This window comes from Peromyscus eremicus, chromosome 13 (assembly GCF_949786415.1).
Source record: "Peromyscus eremicus chromosome 13, PerEre_H2_v1, whole genome shotgun sequence".
Lineage (NCBI taxonomy): Eukaryota > Metazoa > Chordata > Mammalia > Rodentia > Cricetidae > Peromyscus > Peromyscus eremicus.
Window position 1 is genome coordinate 40,107,375 of NC_081429.1, and position 22,579 is coordinate 40,129,953.

Consider the following 22,579-nt stretch of genomic DNA (forward strand, 5'->3'; position numbering starts at 1 on the left):
GATCATCAAAATGAAGATAACTCGAATTAAGGAAGGGTAAATGTTTAAAATAAAGTCGTCACCTCCCCACCCAGACTGACTCCCAACCTTCTCTACTGTTACTTTGTACCGATTTTTCAAGAAAAAATCCTGGTTTTCTTCATGAATTCCTACTTGTTTTTCTTCCCCATCACACTTCTTTGGCTTCCCAGTGAGCTACAGGTTCTCTGTAGTTTTATTAATAGTAATTGGTGCCTTATGCTACTAGGGAGATATATGAGTGATAAAGCTCTTGTGGCGTGAAGTTGAGGACTGGAATTTGAGTGCCCAGAACCACCTAAATGTAGGTGTCCTGCCTGTAATTCCAGCATCAGAAGGTGGAGAGTCTCAAATCACACTGGGTAGCAAGAATAGCCGTATTTATCAATGAGGTCTGGTTTTGATTGAGAGACCTTGCCTTATCGAATAAGATGGAGGAGGGGTGGAGGGTAATTCCTGAAATACATATATGTGTGCTCACCCACATACAAAGATACATACAGACAGGCATGCATACCACACATAAACATGAAAATGGATAAAGGGGAAATATTGTGATTGATGCTTTAAAAGAGTTATTTCATTCTTGGGGAAAATTGTCATATTTTAAAACATAGAGCAAACAAAAAACTTCCTTAAGGTTAACAGAAGATACTCAAATGGTTCACAGCTAAAATAGTTTTCTTCTTCTGACTCACAGATAATTTCTCGTGTATTCTGGTTGCATTCATGTGATGCAAATGTCACCAACCCCAAACTGGAAGATGCCATGAAGGAATTCTGCAAGCTGCCGCTTCCAGAGAGATCACACCAGTCCTACCTCATCGGACTCACCCTTCTGCACTATTTAGACATCTACAATTTCACATACAAGGCAAGTTGCCACTGGGGAATATGTTTCCATGTCAGTTTAGTGTAAAAATAATTATTCACACATGCTTTCCAATACCACAAGGGACAAGACTCGTCTATACAGCTGCTGGAATTATCACAATGTTTTAGAACCAACTAAGAAGAGGAAACTAATGCCCCAGATTTATTAATTCTTTGTTTTTGTATCTAAGAACAGAGACAAAAATTAATATATTACTACCATAATATAAAATATAAACTCTATTATAATGTCTTAGTGAATAAGCATTAGTTTAGGGCAATGAAAATCAAGATTAAAGGCTGGAGAGATGGTTCAGTGGTTAAGAACAATAGCTGCTCTTTCAGAGGACCTGGGTTCAATTCCCACCACCTACATGGCAGCTCATGTAATTCCAATCCTAGGGGATCTGATGGCTTCTTCTGGCTTCTACAGGCAGTGCACACTGGTGTATAGACATGAATGCAGACAAAACACCTATATACATAAAAAATTAAATTAAAAAAAATAAAGATTAAAAGAAAAAATTCTAAAGAAAAATTTTAAGAAACATGATAAAAAACTTGCAAATAAAAAAAACCACACACACTGACAGAAATTTTTAAATGTAAAAATATGTAGGATTCTTTGGGAGTGTTTTCAAAATGAGAATGTTTGCATTCCTTTTGTCAATTTAGTAAGAAACAGCCATTATTTATGATCATTGTTGGCATGGAGCAAAGTGACCCAAACTGCAGTGTAAGAAGCAGATGCTCTAAGAGTTCACTCAATACACAACTGACAGAAAAGCACAACCTGGAAAATGAAACACATTTGCCCAACAAAGTCTGCACCTGGGTCAAAATTCTGTGTATATTCTTAAAAGCAGAGAAAATTGATTTTTCCCCCTCATAAAAATTAGAAAATCCAGAGGCTGAGGGGATAAAAGATGTTTTTAGGGTTAGTTACAGTTAACCCTATTCTGAGTCCCTTACATCATCTCACCCTTGTCCCTGATACAGCTCCCCCCTAAAGACTCTCACAGCCCATCCCAACACCCCCTAAGCAGCAAAGTGACCCTTTGAGAACATGTCACATTATGCCACTGCTCTACTTACAATCTTCCAGTGGTTTCCAATTTTTTTTTCTAGGAAAGCCCCAATCCTATACCAGGGCCTCATGATCTGCACAAGAGCCCCATCTGGAATCATCAGCTATTTAACTGTCCTTAGGCCTATGGCTACCATGTAGTAGTGTGGTATCGCCCCAAGGTCACAGGTTCTGAAGAACTGACTGTTCGCCCTGACCCTTCACCTGTAGCCCCAGAAAATTCCCTTGCCATCTGTTTTGAGTTATGCTCCAAGCATTGTGCATATTTTATTTAATTTTTGCCCTTCAACTTATTAATTTTTTAATTTATAAATTAATTAATTTTCTGTTTATTTTCTGTTTCCAGTATGTAGATTCCATTAGAGCTTCTTTGCTCACTGAAACATTTAGGATACCAAGAGCACTGCCTGGCACATATACATCATCATCATTGCTGAGATCTTAGCAGAGAGACATGTGCATGCCGTCAGCTCTATAGCTGAATTGTGTGTATGCCATGGTGACCTTTATGGCCTTGGACACCCCAAAGAGCTTTTCATCCTCAGAGACCTCACACATCTTTTCTTGTCTGCCTAGGACCTCCTTATTCTTTTTATTCTTATTTTGCTTAGTTAATCCAGTTTTACATTTATTTATTAGTATATATGTCATTAGGAACACTATCTGCTTTTAGAGTAATGGTATGCACATACACAAGGCACTGTGCAATAGACATTTACCTTTCCGACTTTGAAAATAGCTTATTTGGGGGCTGGAAGGATGGCTAAGCAATTAAGACCACGCTCTACTCTCCTACAGGGTAATATTTCTATCATTCTTCCAAGAGATTGTGTGTCCTCTTGCGGTTTGTGAAGTCTCAAATTATGCCTTTGCCTTTTGTATCAATTGAATCAATTACACAGTATCTGGTCTGTATATCTGGCTTCTTTCACTTAGTGCAGTAGTTTCAATTTTTGTTCATGTATCAGCATTTCTTATTTTGCGTGTATCAGCATTTCTTTTTTGTGTGTCCATATTATATTGTATTTTAAAGATAAATTCTGTTAATGTATGTAGGTGGATTATCGTCCTCTCTCCTTTGGCTGTTGTAAGCAAAACCCCTAGAAATGTTCACGTAGCAGCCTTTATGTGAATTCCCTTTGCTTGGGTGACTATCTAGGAATGGAATGGCTGGTATGGTAAATCTCCATCTAACTGTTCGGTAGACTTTCGGAAACATTTTACAAAGAGGCCGTTCTGTTCTGTAATCTTACCCACCATCCATGAGATTCCAGTGCCTCCACATAAATCATTCATTTTCACTCTCTTTCCATTAGGTGTTTTTCCCAAGGAAAGATCAAAAGCCAGTGGAAAGGATGATGGAGCTTTTCATAAAGCTGAAAAAGATCCTCAATCAGTTGGCTTCCGGCGCACATCCCCTGCTGGACAAAATGAGATCCCTGAAACAAATGCATCTGCCCAAGAGTGTTCCATTAACACAGGTAGAAGAGTCACTCCATAATGGTCTTCCTGAGAAATTCTCCCTGTCACGCTGACTTTTATTTAAGATTGGGTACAATAAATTCAGCTACCAGTCTCGCACCTGGAAGATAGAAGGAACTCGCTGGAAGAAAACTCCCACTTTAGCCGTGTTTGGCGCTTAAAAACCAGTGAGGTTTATCATTCTGTATTTAGGTTTGCCATTCACACGTTAGAGACATTATGGAAGCTCTGTGCCTTCCCACTTCTTTCTATGTTGTCTTCTAGAGCACATGTAGTAGCTCATGTAACATTAGTAACTCTTGGACGTTGTCACGCAGGCTATGTACAGAGGCACCCGAATGAGCATGCCCGCGGGATCCTTCAGCACCATCTCCCAAGCTCTCTGTTCCCAAGGGATCACCACGGAGTATTTAACCTCCATGCTGCCATCTTCCCAGAAGCCGAAAGGCAACCACACCAAGGATTTTCTAACTTATAAGTTAACCAAAGAAGAAATTGCTGCAAAATACGGAATTCCCTTAAGCGCTAGTGAGTGTACCTTACAACACATATGGTCATTATTCTTAATGACAAGAGCATTGAGTGTTCTGTCACCACTTTTCGTGGCAAGTGAAGTATTAATTTTATCTCAGAATTAAAAATAGAAAACACTTATGCAGCACTCACTGCGTGTCCTGCCTTTTATCTTTATGCCATCATCACGTCACAGCAGCCCCATGAGGTAATGTCTGCCCTGTTGCATGTTAATGAGGGGAAGCAAGGCACAAAGGTACTGAATAACCCGCCCAAGGTCACTGGACTTGGAGGTCTCAGAGCTATTGGGTTCTCGTAACGACAGAGTGTACAGTCATAGATCACTTTAATCATAGACATGTGCCCTGAGAAATGTGTCATGAGGTGACTTGGTCATTGTGGAATCATAGACAAACTAGACTGCCAGCCATCACATCAGCAGATGGTGTTATTGCATAGGACTCCATCATATATGCAGCCCATCACCGATCACATTGTTGTTAGCCCGCACGGCTCTGTAGTTAGCATCTGTGGGTCATAACTATGAATTCTTGCCAGTAGATAATGCAAACGCTTGTTTTAAATTTGCTCAGGTCAATATTTCCCCCTAACTTTCTAGCATTAGACATTTATATGGCATATGGTAGAGCTGTGTGTGTGCAGCTGAGCATAACTGTTCAGTGGCATATCAAAGCCATTTACTTGATCTATAAACTTTGAGATGCAAAATGTGATCTGAGGAACTCTTCCAGGTGATATGTGGATGTTTAGTATAGCAATTGGGTTGACTCATTCATTCATCTTTTTATTCACTCAACAAAAACCTATGAGTGACTCTTATGTATCTGGTACCATCCCGGGAGTCAGATTTTGTGTATTTTTAGAAAATTAAGTGCTAGTAAAATGGATCTGTTAGAAGCAAGTCTGAAATATAGTTTGAAATCTTTATGTTTCTTCTTGGCAAAATGCCACTGGGCTTGTTTATTATCTTAAACTTTTTCACCTAAAAAACAATTGTTATTCTGCTTTTTTTTATTTTGATACCAGATGTCTCATATCTGTTACCAATGTAGGAAGTGCTAAGACATACATTTTAGGCTATATAGTCTTGACCAGTTCTCCATATATAAATAGGTTTGGAATGTACCTAGGAATGATTTTTTTGGTTCTTTTAACTTATAATGATTGATGCATAGTAATTGTGCCTATTAATTGGCTGATATGTTATTTTGTTTTGCCTTTTATTTCCAGCACCGTTTTGCTTCTCGCTTTACAAAGACATCATCAACATGCCTGCTGGACCTGTGATTTGGGCTTTCTTGAAACCTATGTTGTTGGGAAAGATTTTGTATGCACCGTATAATCCAACTACAAAGGCCATTATGGAAAAGGTTTGGCTGTCAAACTCAATGTTTCTATGTGGGGTACCGTTTCTGTTTTAAAGTAGTCAACTTCTAAATTTATTTTAGGTGATTCTGGCTTCACTACCATCATCATTGCCCTTGGTTTTTGGAAACTTTAGATAATTCTTTACTTTGGCCCTAGATAGGGGTGAATGGGGTGGGGTGTAGGTTATGACAAGTGTGAGATCCTGATCAAAGAAACCATCTTGACACTTGGGAGTGAAATTAAGTACAGCTAGACCTCAGACTTTTCAGTGTATCTAAGAAAGCCAAAAAGTTTTTAATTAATGTCAAATTTTCAAAGCATATATAAAAATCATACTGGAAAAAAACTGGATGATTATATAACTCATTCAAGTGAAAATTACTCTTAAAAGTATAGATTCTTCATTTCATAATTGGCTGTGTGATTTAATATTTCTTATTTATATCAAAGACACACGTTGAGAACACACAGTATCATCAGGACCCATACTTACCATTTTACCATAATTACTTCCCCTCACGTTTAACTTGGCTTTAAGGGTGGACATAGTGCTCCCTGGAAGAGTGCTTGCTTGACATGCACAGGGCCCTGGGTTCAATGAACAGCACTGAAAAGAAAATAAAGCCCCAATAAAGTTGGCTTGAAGACAGTCATGCAGAGCACACTTGTAACCCCAGTGTCTTGGAGGCTGAGACAGAAGGCTTTGGAGGTTGACACTCTGTCTCTCTAAAAAAAAATAGCTTTAAGAATTCGAATTACACAGCCACTTTATTAAAAACTAAAGAGTGAAAGTGAAAAGAAAATCTGTCTTAACATTGTCTGGTCATTAGAGTGCAGTGGACATGAGTCTAACATTACTTTTGAGACTATGTAAAATGAACAGGAGGTTACCACTGAGTGTTGTTGCTTTGAATGTTCGTGATTTCATACCTTATTCATCTTCCAGGATGTATACAGACAGAATTTTGTGTAAATGATGTCACTCTCACTGTCCAAGTGTAGACCTCCCATTTTATGTCTTCAATCTTTCTCATAGTCAAAAATTCCTTCAACTCAATAGAACTAGCTAATTATTTTCTTCCTTTTTAAAGATGTTAAAGAAATGTCTTAATAACATGAAATGCATTTATTTTATTCTCAGTTGCTGGGGATTCATTTTATTTCTGATGTATGTTTTTTGGATTTGTGCTAATGTGAACACTATGGCCAACAAGACACGTGTGCACACATTTTGACAAACTGGTATTTTATTTCAATAAGACTAATGTCTAGGATTGGAGGATTGAAGGCTATTTTGTTGCTCTGTTTCAGTTTATCTTATTGAAATAGGGTCGTGCTATGTAGCTCTTGCTATCCTTGAGAGTTCAGGATCTTCCTGCCTCAGCCTCCTCTGTGCAGGGATTACAGGCATGCACTACCATGCTTGGCTGGATTTTCTTTGAATATCTCTTGTCATATTGGCTTCCTAAAGGCTGTGGTGTACCCGTTCTCAGGAACAAGAATCGGGAATATCTCTTACTTTGCTTTCTAACTTAGAAAATTTAATTTAATAAAAATATCCTTCCCATGTCCATGAAACTGGGTGATCTTTAATAGTAAGATGAAGTTTAACATTGGTAAAAATGAAAATTTGTGATAACTCTGGGGAGGTTTCCATTTTGATTATACATTCATGTTGGACATCAAACAAGCCCTAAATTTTTCAGAATTTTTATAAATCATCTTGATTCTTATAAGAAATATCACTTGAAGCTTTTGAACACAAAGAAAAGGTTCAACATTGGCTTTTCTTTTTTTGTATACCAAAAAGTTGTATAGAATATCGAAATACATGAAAAATACTAATTGACCAGATCTCTCTTTTTTCTTTGTTATTAAGTCCAATGTAACTCTGAGACAGCTGGCGGAATTGAGAGAAAAATCTCAGGAGTGGATGGATAAATCACCAATCTTCATGAATTCCTTCCACCTGCTAAACCAGACAATTCCAATGCTCCAGGTACTGGATCACTCTGCCATACACCTTACTGGGAATTACAGTTCTTTGATATTTTAATCACCTTTATTATGTGAAGATTGTAACTTAGCACCCATATTCAATAGATTAGAATAACCTCCCTCTAGAGACAGTATCTGAGACAGAATAGCAGATTTCTCATTCATATTTGTAAACCCTCTCTTTCCTCTAGATCTTCCTCTCTCTACTACCTTAGAGGTGAGAATTCTTACACACTGATGTAACTACAACGTGTGATAATCACTTACTTAATGAATATAATTAATATGGCATAGGTACGCTCAAGTTGTCTCTCTTTTAAACTGTTCTTTGGTTTCTAAAGTATTAATGTTCTAGAAAGCATTCAATGTCAGGAGTTCTTCAGTTGAGGCATGTGGCATAGATTGTACACAGGTGCTGTCATGGAGGCGGCTGGGTAAGTGCCTCAAATTCAAGAGCATCTAAAGAAGCAAAAAGCACACCTAAAAAAAAATGTTCTAATAAATTGGCGCCTTCCAAATTCAGTCCTCACTCAGTCACTCCTGACGTTTCGTGTTGGTATATAGTTACAGGTTTGACGTCACAACTCTGTGCACATCGTTTCGAAAAGTATGACTTGTATTCTTGTTAAAAAAGATGCAGTTCCAATCTCAAATGGCACTTTTGACAACTAAAGAGGCAGCAGCAGAACTAACCTGTTATCAGCTGGAGATAGTAATTGAGGTACTCAAGAGAAAGTGGTTTGCACTGAAAAGAGATGACCCCTATAAAACCAATGTAGCCCGAGAATATATATATCCAAAATATTCTTGGGCCTATATATATATATATATATATATATATATATATATATATATATATATATATATGCATGCACATATATGTGTGTATGTGTGTGCATGTATATATACATATATATGTATATATAGACATATATATGTATATATATCCTGTTTATCACCATGCTGAGTAAATTAAACCCAGAATGAACGATTCATTTCATATAAGTTTTCTGGAAAATTATACCTGGAAGCTGTTTTCTTCAGTTTGTTTTGACTAACAATCAGTGCATAGATAGTTACATTTGCAGTGTGAATTAGAAAATAAATATAAAAACCACCAGTATGTTTCATAACTATAAAATAAAGGGCATTTTCCAGGAAACATGTTCCCCACAATGTGCTATTCAATTTAACTATTCCAAGTTAAAGAATGCTGGTTTGCAGTGGATTTTTTTTCTATTGAGTCTCAGATAACAAAGTTTCTTGAATAGAATTTCATTTCACTATGTATTCTCCTAAGTGGAAGATTGGTCTTTTCTCCTAAAAAACCTTTTATCTGTGGAGAGGGAAAAAAAAAGTCCACACACATTATTTTATTAGGGAAATTTTTTGTTGGCTAAAGTGCCGAATTACCAAAGGACATGTGTTGTACATAATAGCGCCTAATTTATTAGAAACTCCGTGGCCATCTTCTCAGTGGGATTAGCAGCTAACGGAATCATCTTTATTCCAGAAAAGGATAAATTTCTACTCTCAATTCCTGAGGAAAAACTCAGTTTTGCAAATGCACAGGAAGTTTGACATTTGAAGCATTAGCAGATGACATGGCATTGTGGTACAGTGCTTGCTCCAAGCTACTGAGGCTGTGGGCTCTGGGTTCAATTATTGGCACATGCGTGTTCACGAGTGCACACAAATGCACACACTTCCCTGTATCCAAAAGATGGTAATAATAGTACTCACTTTGCAATATGGTAAAAATCTGCATAGTAGTGCCTAGCTCACAGTGATGATGATTACAGGGTAAAAAGCTATGTCTCTTAGATTGGAAAATAACAATAGAAGTATTAATATTTTAAATAAATTATTATTTGAAGTGATCAGTGTTTCAGTGGATCAGATGCTGGTTTTATTGAAGTTTTCCCATGGCCATATATTTGTTCTTGTTCAATATAGAACAAGAACATTGATATTATGATAATGGGCGCTGACATTTCTGATGAGTCATTTGTCCCCCACTTCCTAGAAAGACAACCTGGAGCCAGGAAGGGGACACCTCACAGCTGGGGATGGGTAACTAGAATACCAAACAGTTGTGAGGTCAAATGTCATGCAGACCTTGCGAATGTCAACAGTTGCTTTTATTTAATCTCAGGAGAGTGAACATACACCCTGAACCACATTATTCATAGTATGTGTCTGAAAGGAAGTAATTTATTAGCGCTGAGAAAAATTCTATTAAATTGAATATGATTCTCTGATGTTAAAAATAATTATGGTCCCCTCAGGACACTTTTAGAAATCTGAACAATTTGTATGAAAGGCAGACGCTTATGCTCTCAAATCATTGTGTGTGAGCCCACAAGCAGGTACCTTAACAACGCCCAGTGGTGACCGCTTCATTGTTCAAGGTTGTGTTTAGAGCGGCAATGATTAAACATGTTTTCTTCTCATACTGAAACTGGTTCTTATTATTAATTTCTAGAATACTCTAAGGAACCCCTTTGTGCAAGTTTTTGTAAAGTTCTCTGTGGGACTCGATGCTGTCGAACTCCTGAAGCAGATTGACGACCTTGGTGAGTCCCGTCATGTAGTGTACGTTCATTCCCTCTCCACATTAGAATTGGAGGAAGAAACCCAGTGCCCTGTGCCCGTGAGAGAACTCCACTTTTCTTCTGTATTTAGTTTTTTTATAAGTTATTGGAAGAAAAATGAGACCCTAGACATGTCTACCCATGCTTTCTGTTAATTAGGAGTAGGGATGTATGAACACTTCCTAATTGTGGTTAGTTTCAATGATTTTTACAGCAAGATACATGGTGTAAATTCAACTTTTACTTTAATCATAGGAAGGCAGAAGTAAGGTCACACATTTTACTGTTTTTTTTTTTTTTTTCCCTTCCTTGATAACTCAATGAGAAGTCAGTCCTCACAAGCTTGGGAAAGTGAGATGATTTCTGGCAGCAGTTAACATTTGATCTCCCCTGGCCTCAGTATCACCGGGATGTAGCTGGAAAAGGCTGTAGAGTTAACAGAGGCAAATGTGGAGATTCAAAAGAAGATAAGCCTGCATCAGTATTCAAGGTTGGGTCTTCCTCTCAGGGTCATTTAAGAGGAACAAGCTGCCGAGAATCAAAGGCAGCTGTGTGAACTTACATATTCCCTCTGCCAAGACCCCACCTTCAACCTAATGGATGCAAGACATCTAATTCAGGCTGTGTCTGATTCACTGTTGCTATGCAACCATAAGGATGAGGAAGGGATTGAGAGCATCAGAATCTGGCAGCAGCAGAGCAAATACCATCTTCCTCCCCAACACCTCCGGGACACAAGTGACTTACATAGTAAGCCAGGGGAGAGGAATTATAGCCATATTTGTATGTAGCTGTGTGATGTATAATTGCTTGCATTTGATGATAATCAACCCAATTTGGTTAAAGAAAGGTATTAGGGGATTTATTTTCCAAAAGTAAATGGTAAGTCACCATTTGATAAAAAATATCAGGGATAAACCATAAAGTTCCTAAATAAATCTTATCATCCCTAACTTTTAAAATAGGAGGTGAGGCTTGGAATTTAAAACCAGATAAAAGTGAGTACAACAGAGAACCTAGCACATTTAAAGGCCTGAGTTTGATGCTCAAAATTGATTAAACACACACACACACACACACACACACACACACACACACACACACACACACACATGCATATATGTATATTGTCAATGAGGCTTGTATTATAATTACATATGTAAGAGATTATGCAGCTAGACCTCGGGGGTGTTGCTGCCTTTCCAAAGCATTTCCTTGAGTCCATGTACCAACAGGTCTAGAGACTCCTTCCTCGCTGTGTTGACTCCCAGTATCTGCTGGAGGCCGCAGTGTCCAAAACAGTGTAGCCCCTCCCCCCACTCACCAGCATCTCCATCAAGTAAAGGCTTTTACTTTAAAATGTACTGAGAAATGTACTTAGGGAGTTGCCCTCTGTGAGGAACAAGGGCTTATTTTGGATAAGGTAAGGAACCTGTTTAGATGGATTTATGAGAGTCAACAGCTCAGTCTTCATGACGAGCAAGTTAAAAAAAACTTAATTGGTCATACGATCTGTTAACTTGTGGTTTCATATTTGCCCTTGGTCCCTGCTGCTTTCCTCGAAAGGAATCTTCCAATTGAAGAACAATTAAATCCTCTTTCTTCTGGAGTAATTACCTAAAATTAAATCTTGATCATTTTGTCTAGGTTAATTTAGACATGATTAGAGATGAGTCACGTAAGACTTCATTGTTTATTTACGATGGTGGTACCAGGAATCAAATCCGAGACCTTGTGCATGCAAGGCAAGTGTTGTACCACTGAACTGCACCCCTGGAACTGTCTATTGACAATATAAAAAAGTTGCAAGTACATAATATACATCTCCAGGTTTCTTAAACGTTTCTATATTGCGGCTTTTTGCTTTAAAGATTTTGTTTTATTTTAAATTACGTGGATATACATCTGCCTCTGTGAGGGTATGGGCGCCAGTGCAGGTACCCAGGTTGTCTAAAAGAAGGTGTCAGACCCCCTGGAGCTGGAGTTGCAGGTGGCTGTGAGCTATGTGATGTGGATTCTGGAAACTGAGCTCTGGTTTGCGAGTGCTTTTAACTGCGGAGTCACCTCTGCAGCCCTCCTGTTGTCCAGCTAATCCTCTGTGTAGACTTTGTTTCATTTAAAATTTTTCAACAGTTTTTTTTTTTTTAATCCAAAGGAAGTCATAGTTAGTTCACAGTTTATTACCCACATGATATATTTATTTATTCGGTGTATGCCGTATATGCATATAACATGTTCCTGTGTATGCACATGCGTATGGAGATCAAAAATAGCTCTCTCTCCTTCTCTCCATCCTATTTTTTTTTTTTGAGACAGGGTCTCTCACTGAACATGGAGCTGGCCAGTTCAGCTAGACCGGCTGGCCAGCAGGCTTCAGGGATTGATTTACCTGTTTCTGCTTCTGCCCCGACCCTGCCGATATAGACACTGCCATGCCCGGCTTTTACATGAGTGCTGAGCATCCAAACTCAGGCTCCCTCTGGCTGCCTGCTAAGTACTTTGCCTACTGTACCATCTCCCCAGCCACTACATGTATCATTTTAAAGGATGTATTCATCCTTAGTCCTTTGTTATTTAAATAGCAGCAGAACATACTTTTGCATTATCTTACATCATCTCTTTGAGCCTGGGTTGACTGTATTTGTAACTAGCTTAACATTCTCCTCAAGGAATTTCTGCAGAACTGGCACATTTTCTTCAGTATAGAATACTAGATATCCCCAAAGAAAATTCAAAAGCATCACCTCATTGTTATAATTTAGTTTAATGGGTACCATTTGCCAAAAAAAAAAAAAAATCAGTATTTTGTTTTACTAGTTTTGGAATAAAGATGGTAATCTCTCTCTCTCTCTCTCTCTCTCTCTCTCTCTCTCTCTCTCTCTCTCTCTCTCTCCCTCTCTCTCTCTCCCTTCTCCTTGCTTCTTTAGATGTTCTCAGGCTGAAACTAGAGAACAACATTGACATCATCGATCAGCTGAACACGCTGTCGTCCCTGACGGTGAACATTTCCTCCTGTGTGCTGTATGACCGCATTCAGGCAGCAGACACTGTGGAGGAAATGGAGATGGTGGCTGAAAAGCTTTACAAAAGCAACGAACTCTTTGGAAGTAAGTGCTGCCCCACTAGGATTAGAGCATCCCTCTGCACTAAAATGGACCAGATTCTTTTCTTACCTCTTTCATCCAGAACTAAAAGCGCAGTCTGAAGGTCAGTGCCCTTTCTGATGCCAGCGTAAATGAGAACCCTTCCTTTAGTCAAGCAGCTTCATTGTCAAAGTACAGGAAATCTTCGACAATATCTTATTTCCCTGCAGAAAAATTAAGAATGGAATGCATTATGGAGTTCAAGGGTGACACATTACGTAGTTCAAGGGTGACGTTAAGCCCAACCTCATTATCAGTCACAATCATGTTTCAAAGTTTTGTTGTTTTTTGGTCATCCAAATTAGTGACTTATGGTGATATATTTAATCTGTCACTTACTTTGTGATTATATTCTTAACTCCATCTTTGAACCCTTGAGGCTGACAACTCTTAGGAACCATCCTTCTAAATCAAGAGCCTGACTCCACTGTCCTGTTACTGACTCAGTGTCTGGCTGCTCCCTAAGTTTGCCCTCAGACCAGCGAATGATGCCGCCCACAAAGTCATTTTTGTGCTGTTGTTGCTGTTTTATTTTTAGGTGTCATTTTTAAGCTTCCATCCAACAGAGGTTCACACAGAGGCTATGGCTCTGAAAATATCTCTCTTCCTCCTATCGTAAAATATACTATCCGCATGAGTCTGAAGACTGCACAGACCACAAGGAGCATAAGGACCAAGATTTGGGCTCCAGGACCACACAATTCTCCATCACACAACCAGATCTATGGCCGGGCTTTCATTTACTTACAAGATAGTATTGAAAGAGCAATCATTGAATTACAAACAGGAAGGAACTCACAGGAAGTTGCCGTCCAGGTTCAAGCGGTTCCCTATCCCTGCTTCATGAAAGATAAGTAAGTGAATGGACCTGAGGGCCTTGCTAGTGGTCCAACCCCCTTTGAGAACTCCCTTATGCCTTAACATATCAAATGAAGGGAAAACATTCACTGTGCCTTTGCCATATGTTTACAACCTAAAACAGAACATGCCTGGATATTTCTTTAAAGAATGGAAGCATCAGGACCTTGCATTCTTGGTGAGAATAAGATCAGAAGGTCTTATATGTAAATTTAAACTCTTGGTTACATATGATATATGGCTGATCCTGCACTGGACCATCTGATGACAATATCTGCATTTTCTCAGTACTAGACCAGACCTAAAACACACAGTCATTTGGAAGAAACATTACAAGAGCATTGTTATTAACAAAGAGAAGCCCTGACCTAATTCTACAGCCAGAAACTGTAACAAGAAGGGACCTGGTCCAAGATAAAATTTGTTTAACAAATGTTATATTACAAACATCTACTCCAGGAAACAAATTATATACTTCCTTTCCCCCTGAAAAGGATCCGTCTCTGTAGCAATATGTTTCCTCACACTAAAGTGACATCGAGTGCTAGTGACCTCATGGCCCATTAATATTTTGCATTTTTCTCAAGTGTCTAAGAATGGTATTGGGACCTTTCTCTAATAAAGGCTTTAGATGGGGTTGGGGATTTAGCTCAGTGGTAGAGCCTTGCCTAGCAAGCACAAGACCCTGGGTTTGGTCCACAGCTCCAAACAAACAAACAAACAAACAAACAAATAAATAAAGGCAGGCTTTAGCCAGACCAAGATGCAAAACAGATTAATGCAGAACCTCACCAAGAACAGCTGCCTTTACCTTGCCCGTTGAAGGGGTGTGCGTGTCAGAACCATGGCTTCCTGGGTACCACCACCATCAGCATCTGGGAAGTTGTTCACAAGCAAATTCCTGGTCTGTCCATATGTAATAAATGAGCAGGTTTCAGGTTGGGACCAGGACTCTGTTTTTATAAGGCTGAAGGGTGTTTTTGTTATGCGGCCAACTTGGAGAAACGCCAAATAAGATTTTTTAGGCATTATGACCAGCCACTCAGGAATACACGCAGGACTGATGGGGCTTTCCAAGGTCCCTCTACTTCAACATATTGCCAAAAAAGGCGTTTCTACACCATTTACCAAACATCTGCAAAGAATCCAAGTTCTTTGTATTTTAAAGCAAATGTTCTGGGTTTTGTATTATTTAATTTTGGGAAATTTGTTTAATAATACTTATGAACTTCCTTAAAAGTTAATACAGTCATTTTGGACACTGCCACTTTTAGATTGGCATGACAATGATCATCTAATTTCGAATCTGCCATTCAGATAAGAAAAGTTTTGGGCTTGGTAATTATAGCTGTAAAATGATTTTCCCAAGCAGGACATACTCAAATGCAATTTAAACCATCTGACCATTTCCTCTAACCACCCAGAGCTGTGTTTTCACTCTTGTACCACCTCAATAAGAAAATGATAGCCCACTGTTAGGTAGGCTTCCTGCTTCATGAATAGCTGAGCCCCGCCTTGTTAATGGTGATTCTGAGCTCCCTAAGGGGAGTGTGATTTTCACACTTGAGTGTGTGCTTCTTGCACTCTGCAGTCTGCAGGGCGGCATTTCTTGTGGTGACTGGATCCTCTGCTTCGTTTCACAGTTTCCTCACCAGTGTGTCCTACTCCCTTCCAATCGTGCTCATGGTCGCCTGGGTTGTCTTTATAGCTGCCTTTGTGAAAAAGCTTGTTTATGAGAAGGACCTTCGGCTCCATGAGGTACGTGGAGAATCTTCTCTTGTTGTGAATAAGTCCTAGTCCTAGAACAGCTAATTACTGTGACTTTCATCCCGCCTGTTCAGACTCAGCCAGCACAGCCCACACCTTGCGAAATTAGAGAGAAAGACAAACATTTTACAGATCACAAAGGCAATCTTTATTTTGTTTTCTCAAAAAGTGACACAAAAGGCGTTTAATGGGTACTTCTGAGAAGACAAAAATCAGAATAATATTGAATAAAATGTCAATATAGTTATGATCCTCACAGTGATATTTTCCTGAGTAATTACCTATAGGATGTAGGTGCTAATGAAGTTTATCGGTTTAGATACTCATACCATCAAGGCAGAAGATGGCTGACGTGGTAACCAAGCAAGCTCTTTGTAGGTATAGATACAGACTTGGATACAGGCATGAGGTTTATTTTGCTTTTCAAGAACAAATTCTCTTTCCAGTATACTTTATCTCTTGCAATTATCTTTCAATTACAATTTGCTAAATGTCTCATGAACTGATTTAAGCCCTGCTGTCTCCCAGACTGTATGCCATGGTTTCCCAATGACAGTCTGAAAGCTTGAATTCACACTTCAAATCTTAATTGGGTTGCAGGGTCCTTTCTACCCTGTATGTCTCAGGTTCCTGATCCTCAAAAGTGGGTCTTTAAAGATTAAAGGACAACTTTGAAGTAGGAAACTGTGGTAGACGCCAAGCTATTTTCTACTTCAAAATAGATACCTGCCTCAACTACATTTCTCAGGATAGAAACAACAAGCATAATTGTGCATGCGAGTCTCTCTCTCTCTCTCTCTCTCTCTCTCTCTCTCTCTCTATATATATATATATATATATATATATATATATATATATATATATATATATACTTGTGTGTTTATGTGTATACATATGTATATTTCATACTCATCGCTTTGTTTTGTGTAAGAACCCGAATGCTGTTTGAACGCATCTGTGCCTGTCACCCAAAATATCGGAGCATAACGCGATCCTTTTTCAGGAGAAGAGATGAAAGGCGTATTTTTAACAGTGAATCATTTCTGTGTGCTAGCTCTACGCCTTCACTTAGTAGGCATCCACCTTCAAGTTTTGACCACATGACCACAGGGTCAAAGTCACTTAGTGAAAAAAAAAATCTCTGAACTTGGAATCAGAGCACGAGGCTTTAGGTCTGCTGGAACTGCTACTCAAGTTTGCTTGAGCCCACTCCTAAACTCACGGTCGTTTTTCCCCCTAGACTTCATTAGCACAGTATTATAGGACAGAGATGTCTCATAACAAAGACATCTTTATCTCAGTTACCTATATTGTCTTTATCTAAGATATTGGTTCTTTTTTTTTTTTTTTTTTTTTTTTTTGCTTTTGTCTTTTTTTTCCCCAAGGCAGGGTTTCTCTGTGTAGTTTTGGTGCCTGTCCTGGATCTCACTCTGTAGATCGAGACAGGGTTTTTCTGTGTAGTTTTGGTGCCTGTCCTGAATCTCGCTCTGTAGACCAGGCTGCCTTGAACTCACAGAAATCCGCATGGCTCTGCCTCCCTAGTGCTGGGATTAAAGGTGTGCATCACCACCGCCCAGCTGATATTGGTTCTTTTTTAAAAAGCCTCTGAAGTTAGGGTGCATTTGATATAGTGTCATAACGTGTTCATTAGTATGAATGAATACTTTCTTTCTTTTTTGGTGGCATGCAAGTTAATGTCATATCTTAAAAACAATGGTGTCCTCAACTCCAAGGAACACAGCACAGTTGTGAAGTGAATTCGTGGCAAGTGTGGTATGAGAGGAATGCCCCCAGCGATGCCAGCTTGGCCTCTCCACTGCCCTCAGTTCACAGCTACCTCCTCCTTTTCAGAGATGAGAAAGCTGTGTGTGCCCAGGAAGTGAGAGGTGATCTGGGGAACACTGTGAACCTTGTTAATCACTGTCATCGGGAGTGTCTTGATGTCCGTCCAACCCTTTGCTAAATCATAGCGGTTTTCCTTCAGTAGTGTAGACTTTCAAGATGTTTCGAGAATGATGATGGTCAATCTCTTTGGTTACCAGAAACTTGATATTACTTTTTAATGCCATCATTTCATATTCAGTTAAAGCATAAAAAGTGCCCATATCCTACTTCTTTTTCATTCAAATTAAAACACAAAAGTTAAAAAAAATTATTTCTTTCTTTTTATAGTAATTTTTAAATTGGGGCAAGAAAACCTATTTGTCTGTATCTCAATGAAGTCATTAATATTTGACCCTCTTGTAATATGCCTCTGAGAAATCTCTTTACCTTTTAAAGTAGCACAGATTCTAATAACTAATAAGTCTACTTTTGAAATTAAGTCTTAAAACACTTTTAAAAAAATGTGCTTCATGAGTTTTGTACTACATGCTGTGCTTTTAACAATTAAAATGTTATAGCTCTAAAATGTTGATTTTTATAACAGAAAAAAATCTTATTTTTAAATGTTTTTTGGTTTTTATTAGGTAGTTGTGTCTAGTTGATCTAAGACTCCATTGTTGAAACTTTATATTCAGCTAGAGACAGAATTTTAGAGTTTATCTGTAACTTCAGACAGGCAACTGAAGATATCTATGAGTTATTACCAAGAAAACAAGAGTCTTCAGTACCCTGGGCTTCATATCAAATGCCTTTTATATGCTTTCATAACACACATCATTCCTTACTAGCAGGAATTTGGGACATTCCTAATAATAACCACAAAATCCTTTTTAACCTTGAACAATTTTTTAAAAAATTAATATAATCTTTTGTTAAGAAAATTAATTTAAAAAATTGAAATCGAAGATGTCATTATTCCTAATGACTTAGTGCTTGGCCTCCTGTCGAAATGGACGACATGATACTGACGAGCAACTATATGAATATTTGTGACTTCTTTCCCTGTGTCAGTATTCGCCTCTGAACAGAAGCCTCTTAGGAATGTGGCAACACGTTCCTACAAATTCTTCTGGAATCTCTTTCTTAGTGACTGCTGTAAACTGGGCCAGCTTTGACCACTGTGTACCAAGGCTTTCTCGGTTATCAGATATTGATGAATTGCACTGGCAGGTTAGGGAGGCTTGGGACAAGTGACTCTTTGATTCCAAAGCTGGCACCTGACATCTGCCACTTTGAGGAGGAACCAATAACATCAAGAATGTGCGGGAAGCCGTTCTCTGTGGGCCATCTTCCATCCGCCGCTTTGGTCTTCTTTGTCACCACAGAGTTGGCAGCAACTCGCGATGATTTATAGATGACTTGTCTCTCAGAGCCCTTTCTCGTTGTGAAAGCTGTCCTCGTGGCAGAAAATCCTAAAGTTTTGCACTCACCTTTCATGCTGGAGCGTTCGACTGTGGATACTTCGGGGAGAACCCAGCTCAGCCTATTTCTGTGGAAAGTGAAATGACCAGTTTGCAAAGTTTTAGCAGCTCTTGGCAACAAGAATTGCATCTTGAGTTTAAAAGTCTCCTAATTACTGTGATAAGCACTGCATGGTTAGTTGTGAGGCTAGCCAAATTATTTATTTATTTATTTTTAAAGATTTATTTATTTATTATGTATACCGTATTCTGTCTGCATGTATACTTGCAGGCCAGAAGAGGGTGCCAGATCTCATTACAGATGGTTGTGAGCCGCCATGTGGTTGCTGGGATTGAACTCAGGACCTCTGGAAGAACAGTCAGTGCTCTTAACCGCTGAGCCATCTCTCCAGCCCCCGAATTGTTGTTTATAAGTCTATGGATGGAGAATATTCTAGATGCATGAAGACTTAAAACTGGGGTTGCTGGTCACCAGGGGAGAAAAGTGTGTTTAAATACATGATGTAAACTTTATTTTGTGGTCTTGATGTAGCCTAGATATGTAATAGTCACCTTAGAAAATATGTTGGTATTGTTTCTTATGCATATGCATTGCAGTTGCAGGAAATTTGTGGTTTGTCTTTTTTTTTTTTTTTTTTTTTTTTTTTAAGGCCACATAAGATTAAACAGTTTAGTGATGTGTGTGTACCAGCTGGTTATGCTCAAACATCCATAAGTAATTAAATCTTAAAATGCAGATAACACCCAGGGTTAATAAAAAGAGCTTGTGTGTCAGAATCACCTTAGGATTGATAAGTATTTCCAAAGTACAGTCATCAAAAATGACACAATAATTTTCTTCAACTGGCTGGGGAATACAGGGAGAATTTATGGAGTAAAATCGTCAAATTTTGCTTCTTAAAAAAAAAATCAAAATGAAATTTTGTTTTCAATAAAAACAAGCCTTGCAATTGGGGGAAACTTCCCATGGTGAATCTTCGCTCAGTGTGGTTTCTTCACTTTGACCCTTCTCCTATTCCTATGGAAACATAGACGGAGTCTTCACTGCAGAAGGGGTGGGGCCAAGGAGGGGAGAAAGGAGAAGGTGCAGGAGAGGACAAAGTTAAGAGGAGAAGTCACTGGGTTCTTCTCGGTGGTGATTAGCTTAAGGCCCACTGCTTAGACAGCTGGCAGGCAGGTAGCTGTCTCCATGGCAACAAGAGCAAGCAGAGTTATCAAATGTGATAAGCTGAAGAAAAAAAAAGCAAAAAGCAAAATGTGCTACATTTAGCTTGTAGAATAAAATACCCAGTGCAATATTATTATTGTTGCTGTTGTTTTTCTAGACAGGAATAGGAGAGAGACATTAAGAATTATTTATTCTATAAAAATACTGGACTATAAAGCTGTTAGTGGAATATTTCTTTTGTCATTTGGAAAATGGAACATTAACTTCATAAGCTTAATCTTAATCATAAATTGTTAAAACTGGAAACTGAAATACCCAGGTTCCCTAAGTGTTCCACTTGTACCGAATTCAAGACTACTAGAGTTGAAGCAGGGGTTGTGGTCATCAGACTTGTTCACATTCTTGCACAAACAGACCTGATACTGTGATGGAATGTCTTGGCCCTGGGGATATCACTGAGTCAGAAAAGAATATTACCTGAGAAACTGACCTATAGCATCTCAGATATGTGGGTTCATTGTGGGTGTATGAATGCCCCTTTGTAAAAGAAGACACCAAGACTGACACAGACTGTCCATTGATGATAGGGCTGAGGAGGTCATCACAAAAGGCAGAAGGTCATCCTCCAAACTGCTGTGTTTTGAACACTAAGATTCCACATATATTCCGTTCCTCTCATGAAACATGAGCAATGATTGTAGTGTTCATTTGGGCATATTAAAAATATATGGACTTTTATTATTTCAATCTCTACGTTGGGACTGTAGTTAAACTATGTGTGGCTTTTTCCCAGACTGAAATATTTATATCTAAGCAAATGTCAAGTTCGTGCTGTAAAAATCATAGGGAGACACCATAAGTATGGTGTTCTTTCCTAAATCACTTTGATGTAGAGAAGTCAACTAGATAGATTCAAAACTAGGACGGTAATGTACATACTGGTGTGTGTGTGTGTGTGTGTGTGTGTGTGTGTGTGTGTGTGTCTGTATGTAGGTGGTATGTGTGTGTGTATGTGTGTGAGTGTGTGTATGTATATGTGTGTGTATGTATGTGTGTGAGTGTGTGTATGTATGTGTGTGAGTGTGTGTATGTATGTGTGAGTGTGTGTATGTATGTGTGTGAGTGTATGTATGTGTGTGAGTGTGTGTATGTATGTGTGTGAGTGTGTGTATGTATGTGTGTGAGTGTATGTATGTGTGTGAGTGTGTGTATGTATGTGTGTGAGTGTGTGTATGTATGTGTGAGTGTGTGTATGTATGTGTGTGAGTGTGTATATGTATGTGTGAGTGTGTGTATGTATGTGTGTGAGTGTGTGTATGTATGTGTGTGAGTGTGTGTATGTATGTGTGAGTGTGTGTATGTATGTGTGTGAGTGTATGTATGTCTGTGAGTGTGTGTATGTATGTGTGTGAGTGTGCATGTGTATGTGTGCAAGTGTGCGTGTGTTGCTAGGGACTGGACTCAGGACCTGTGCAACTAGGCAGGTGCTCTATCCTCAATTATTTACTTATTTTCTGGATGTGTGTGTGTGTGTGTGTGTGAGAGAGAGAGAGAGAGAGAGAGAGAGAGAGAGAGAGCGAGAGAGAGAGCGAGAGAGAGAGAGCCAGAGATAGCAGGCACTCGTGTACCATTGTGCATGTATTTGCAGTCAGAAGACAATTTTCAGGAGTCCACTTTTCTTGCCATCTTCTAAGAACTGGTATCGAATCCAGGTCACCAGGTCTGCAATCAAGTGCCGCTCCCCACTGAGTTATCACACTGATCCTAGAAATGTACATTTTTATTCACAAGAAAGATTTTTTCCAGCAGAAGCATTGTCTCTGTTGGGGTGCCACTCCGGGAACTTAAAATCCAAGAGGATTCTAGCACAAAAAAGTCTTAGCAATCAGAGAGAATTTACATAAACGATTCAAATGCATAGTTTCATATATGAGGAGACTCTTGGACATTTTGTCACGATACAGAAGTAATTGTCCATTTAGGAATTCATCAACCAAAGAAGCACCTAACTCTCTTCCTCCTCTTCCTCCTTCTTCTAGTACATGAAGATGATGGGTGTGAACTCCTGCAGCCATTTCTTTGCCTGGCTTATAGAGAGTGTTGGATTTTTACTGGTTACTATTGCGATCCTCATCGTCATACTCAAGTTTGGCAATATTCTTCCCAAAACAAATGGCTTCATTTTGTTCCTCTACTTTTCGGACTACAGTTTCTCAGTGATTGCCATGAGCTACCTCATCAGTGTGTTCTTCAACAACACCAACATTGCCGCTCTGATTGGAAGCCTGATCTACGTCATTGCCTTTTTTCCATTTATTGTTCTGGTTACAGTTGAGGATGAGTTGAGCTATGTTATAAAAGTATTCATGGTAAGTCAACTGTTG

General features: G+C 38.8%; 1 protein-coding gene across 2 annotated transcripts in view; it reads left to right on the forward strand.

Moving 5' to 3' along the window:
* Positions 1-22,579, forward strand: part of Abca12 (ATP binding cassette subfamily A member 12) — a 166,874-nt gene that overhangs the window by 97,012 nt on the left and 47,283 nt on the right. For both annotated transcript variants that reach the window (XM_059278245.1, XM_059278246.1), the window contains exons 15-24: positions 719-892; positions 3,295-3,459; positions 3,778-3,988; positions 5,225-5,364; positions 7,242-7,361; positions 9,846-9,936; positions 12,882-13,061; positions 13,636-13,951; positions 15,599-15,713; positions 22,235-22,564. In XM_059278245.1, the coding sequence (XP_059134228.1) occupies positions 719-892; positions 3,295-3,459; positions 3,778-3,988; positions 5,225-5,364; positions 7,242-7,361; positions 9,846-9,936; positions 12,882-13,061; positions 13,636-13,951; positions 15,599-15,713; positions 22,235-22,564 (1,842 nt within the window). The remainder of the gene's footprint in view (positions 1-718; positions 893-3,294; positions 3,460-3,777; positions 3,989-5,224; positions 5,365-7,241; positions 7,362-9,845; positions 9,937-12,881; positions 13,062-13,635; positions 13,952-15,598; positions 15,714-22,234; positions 22,565-22,579) is intronic.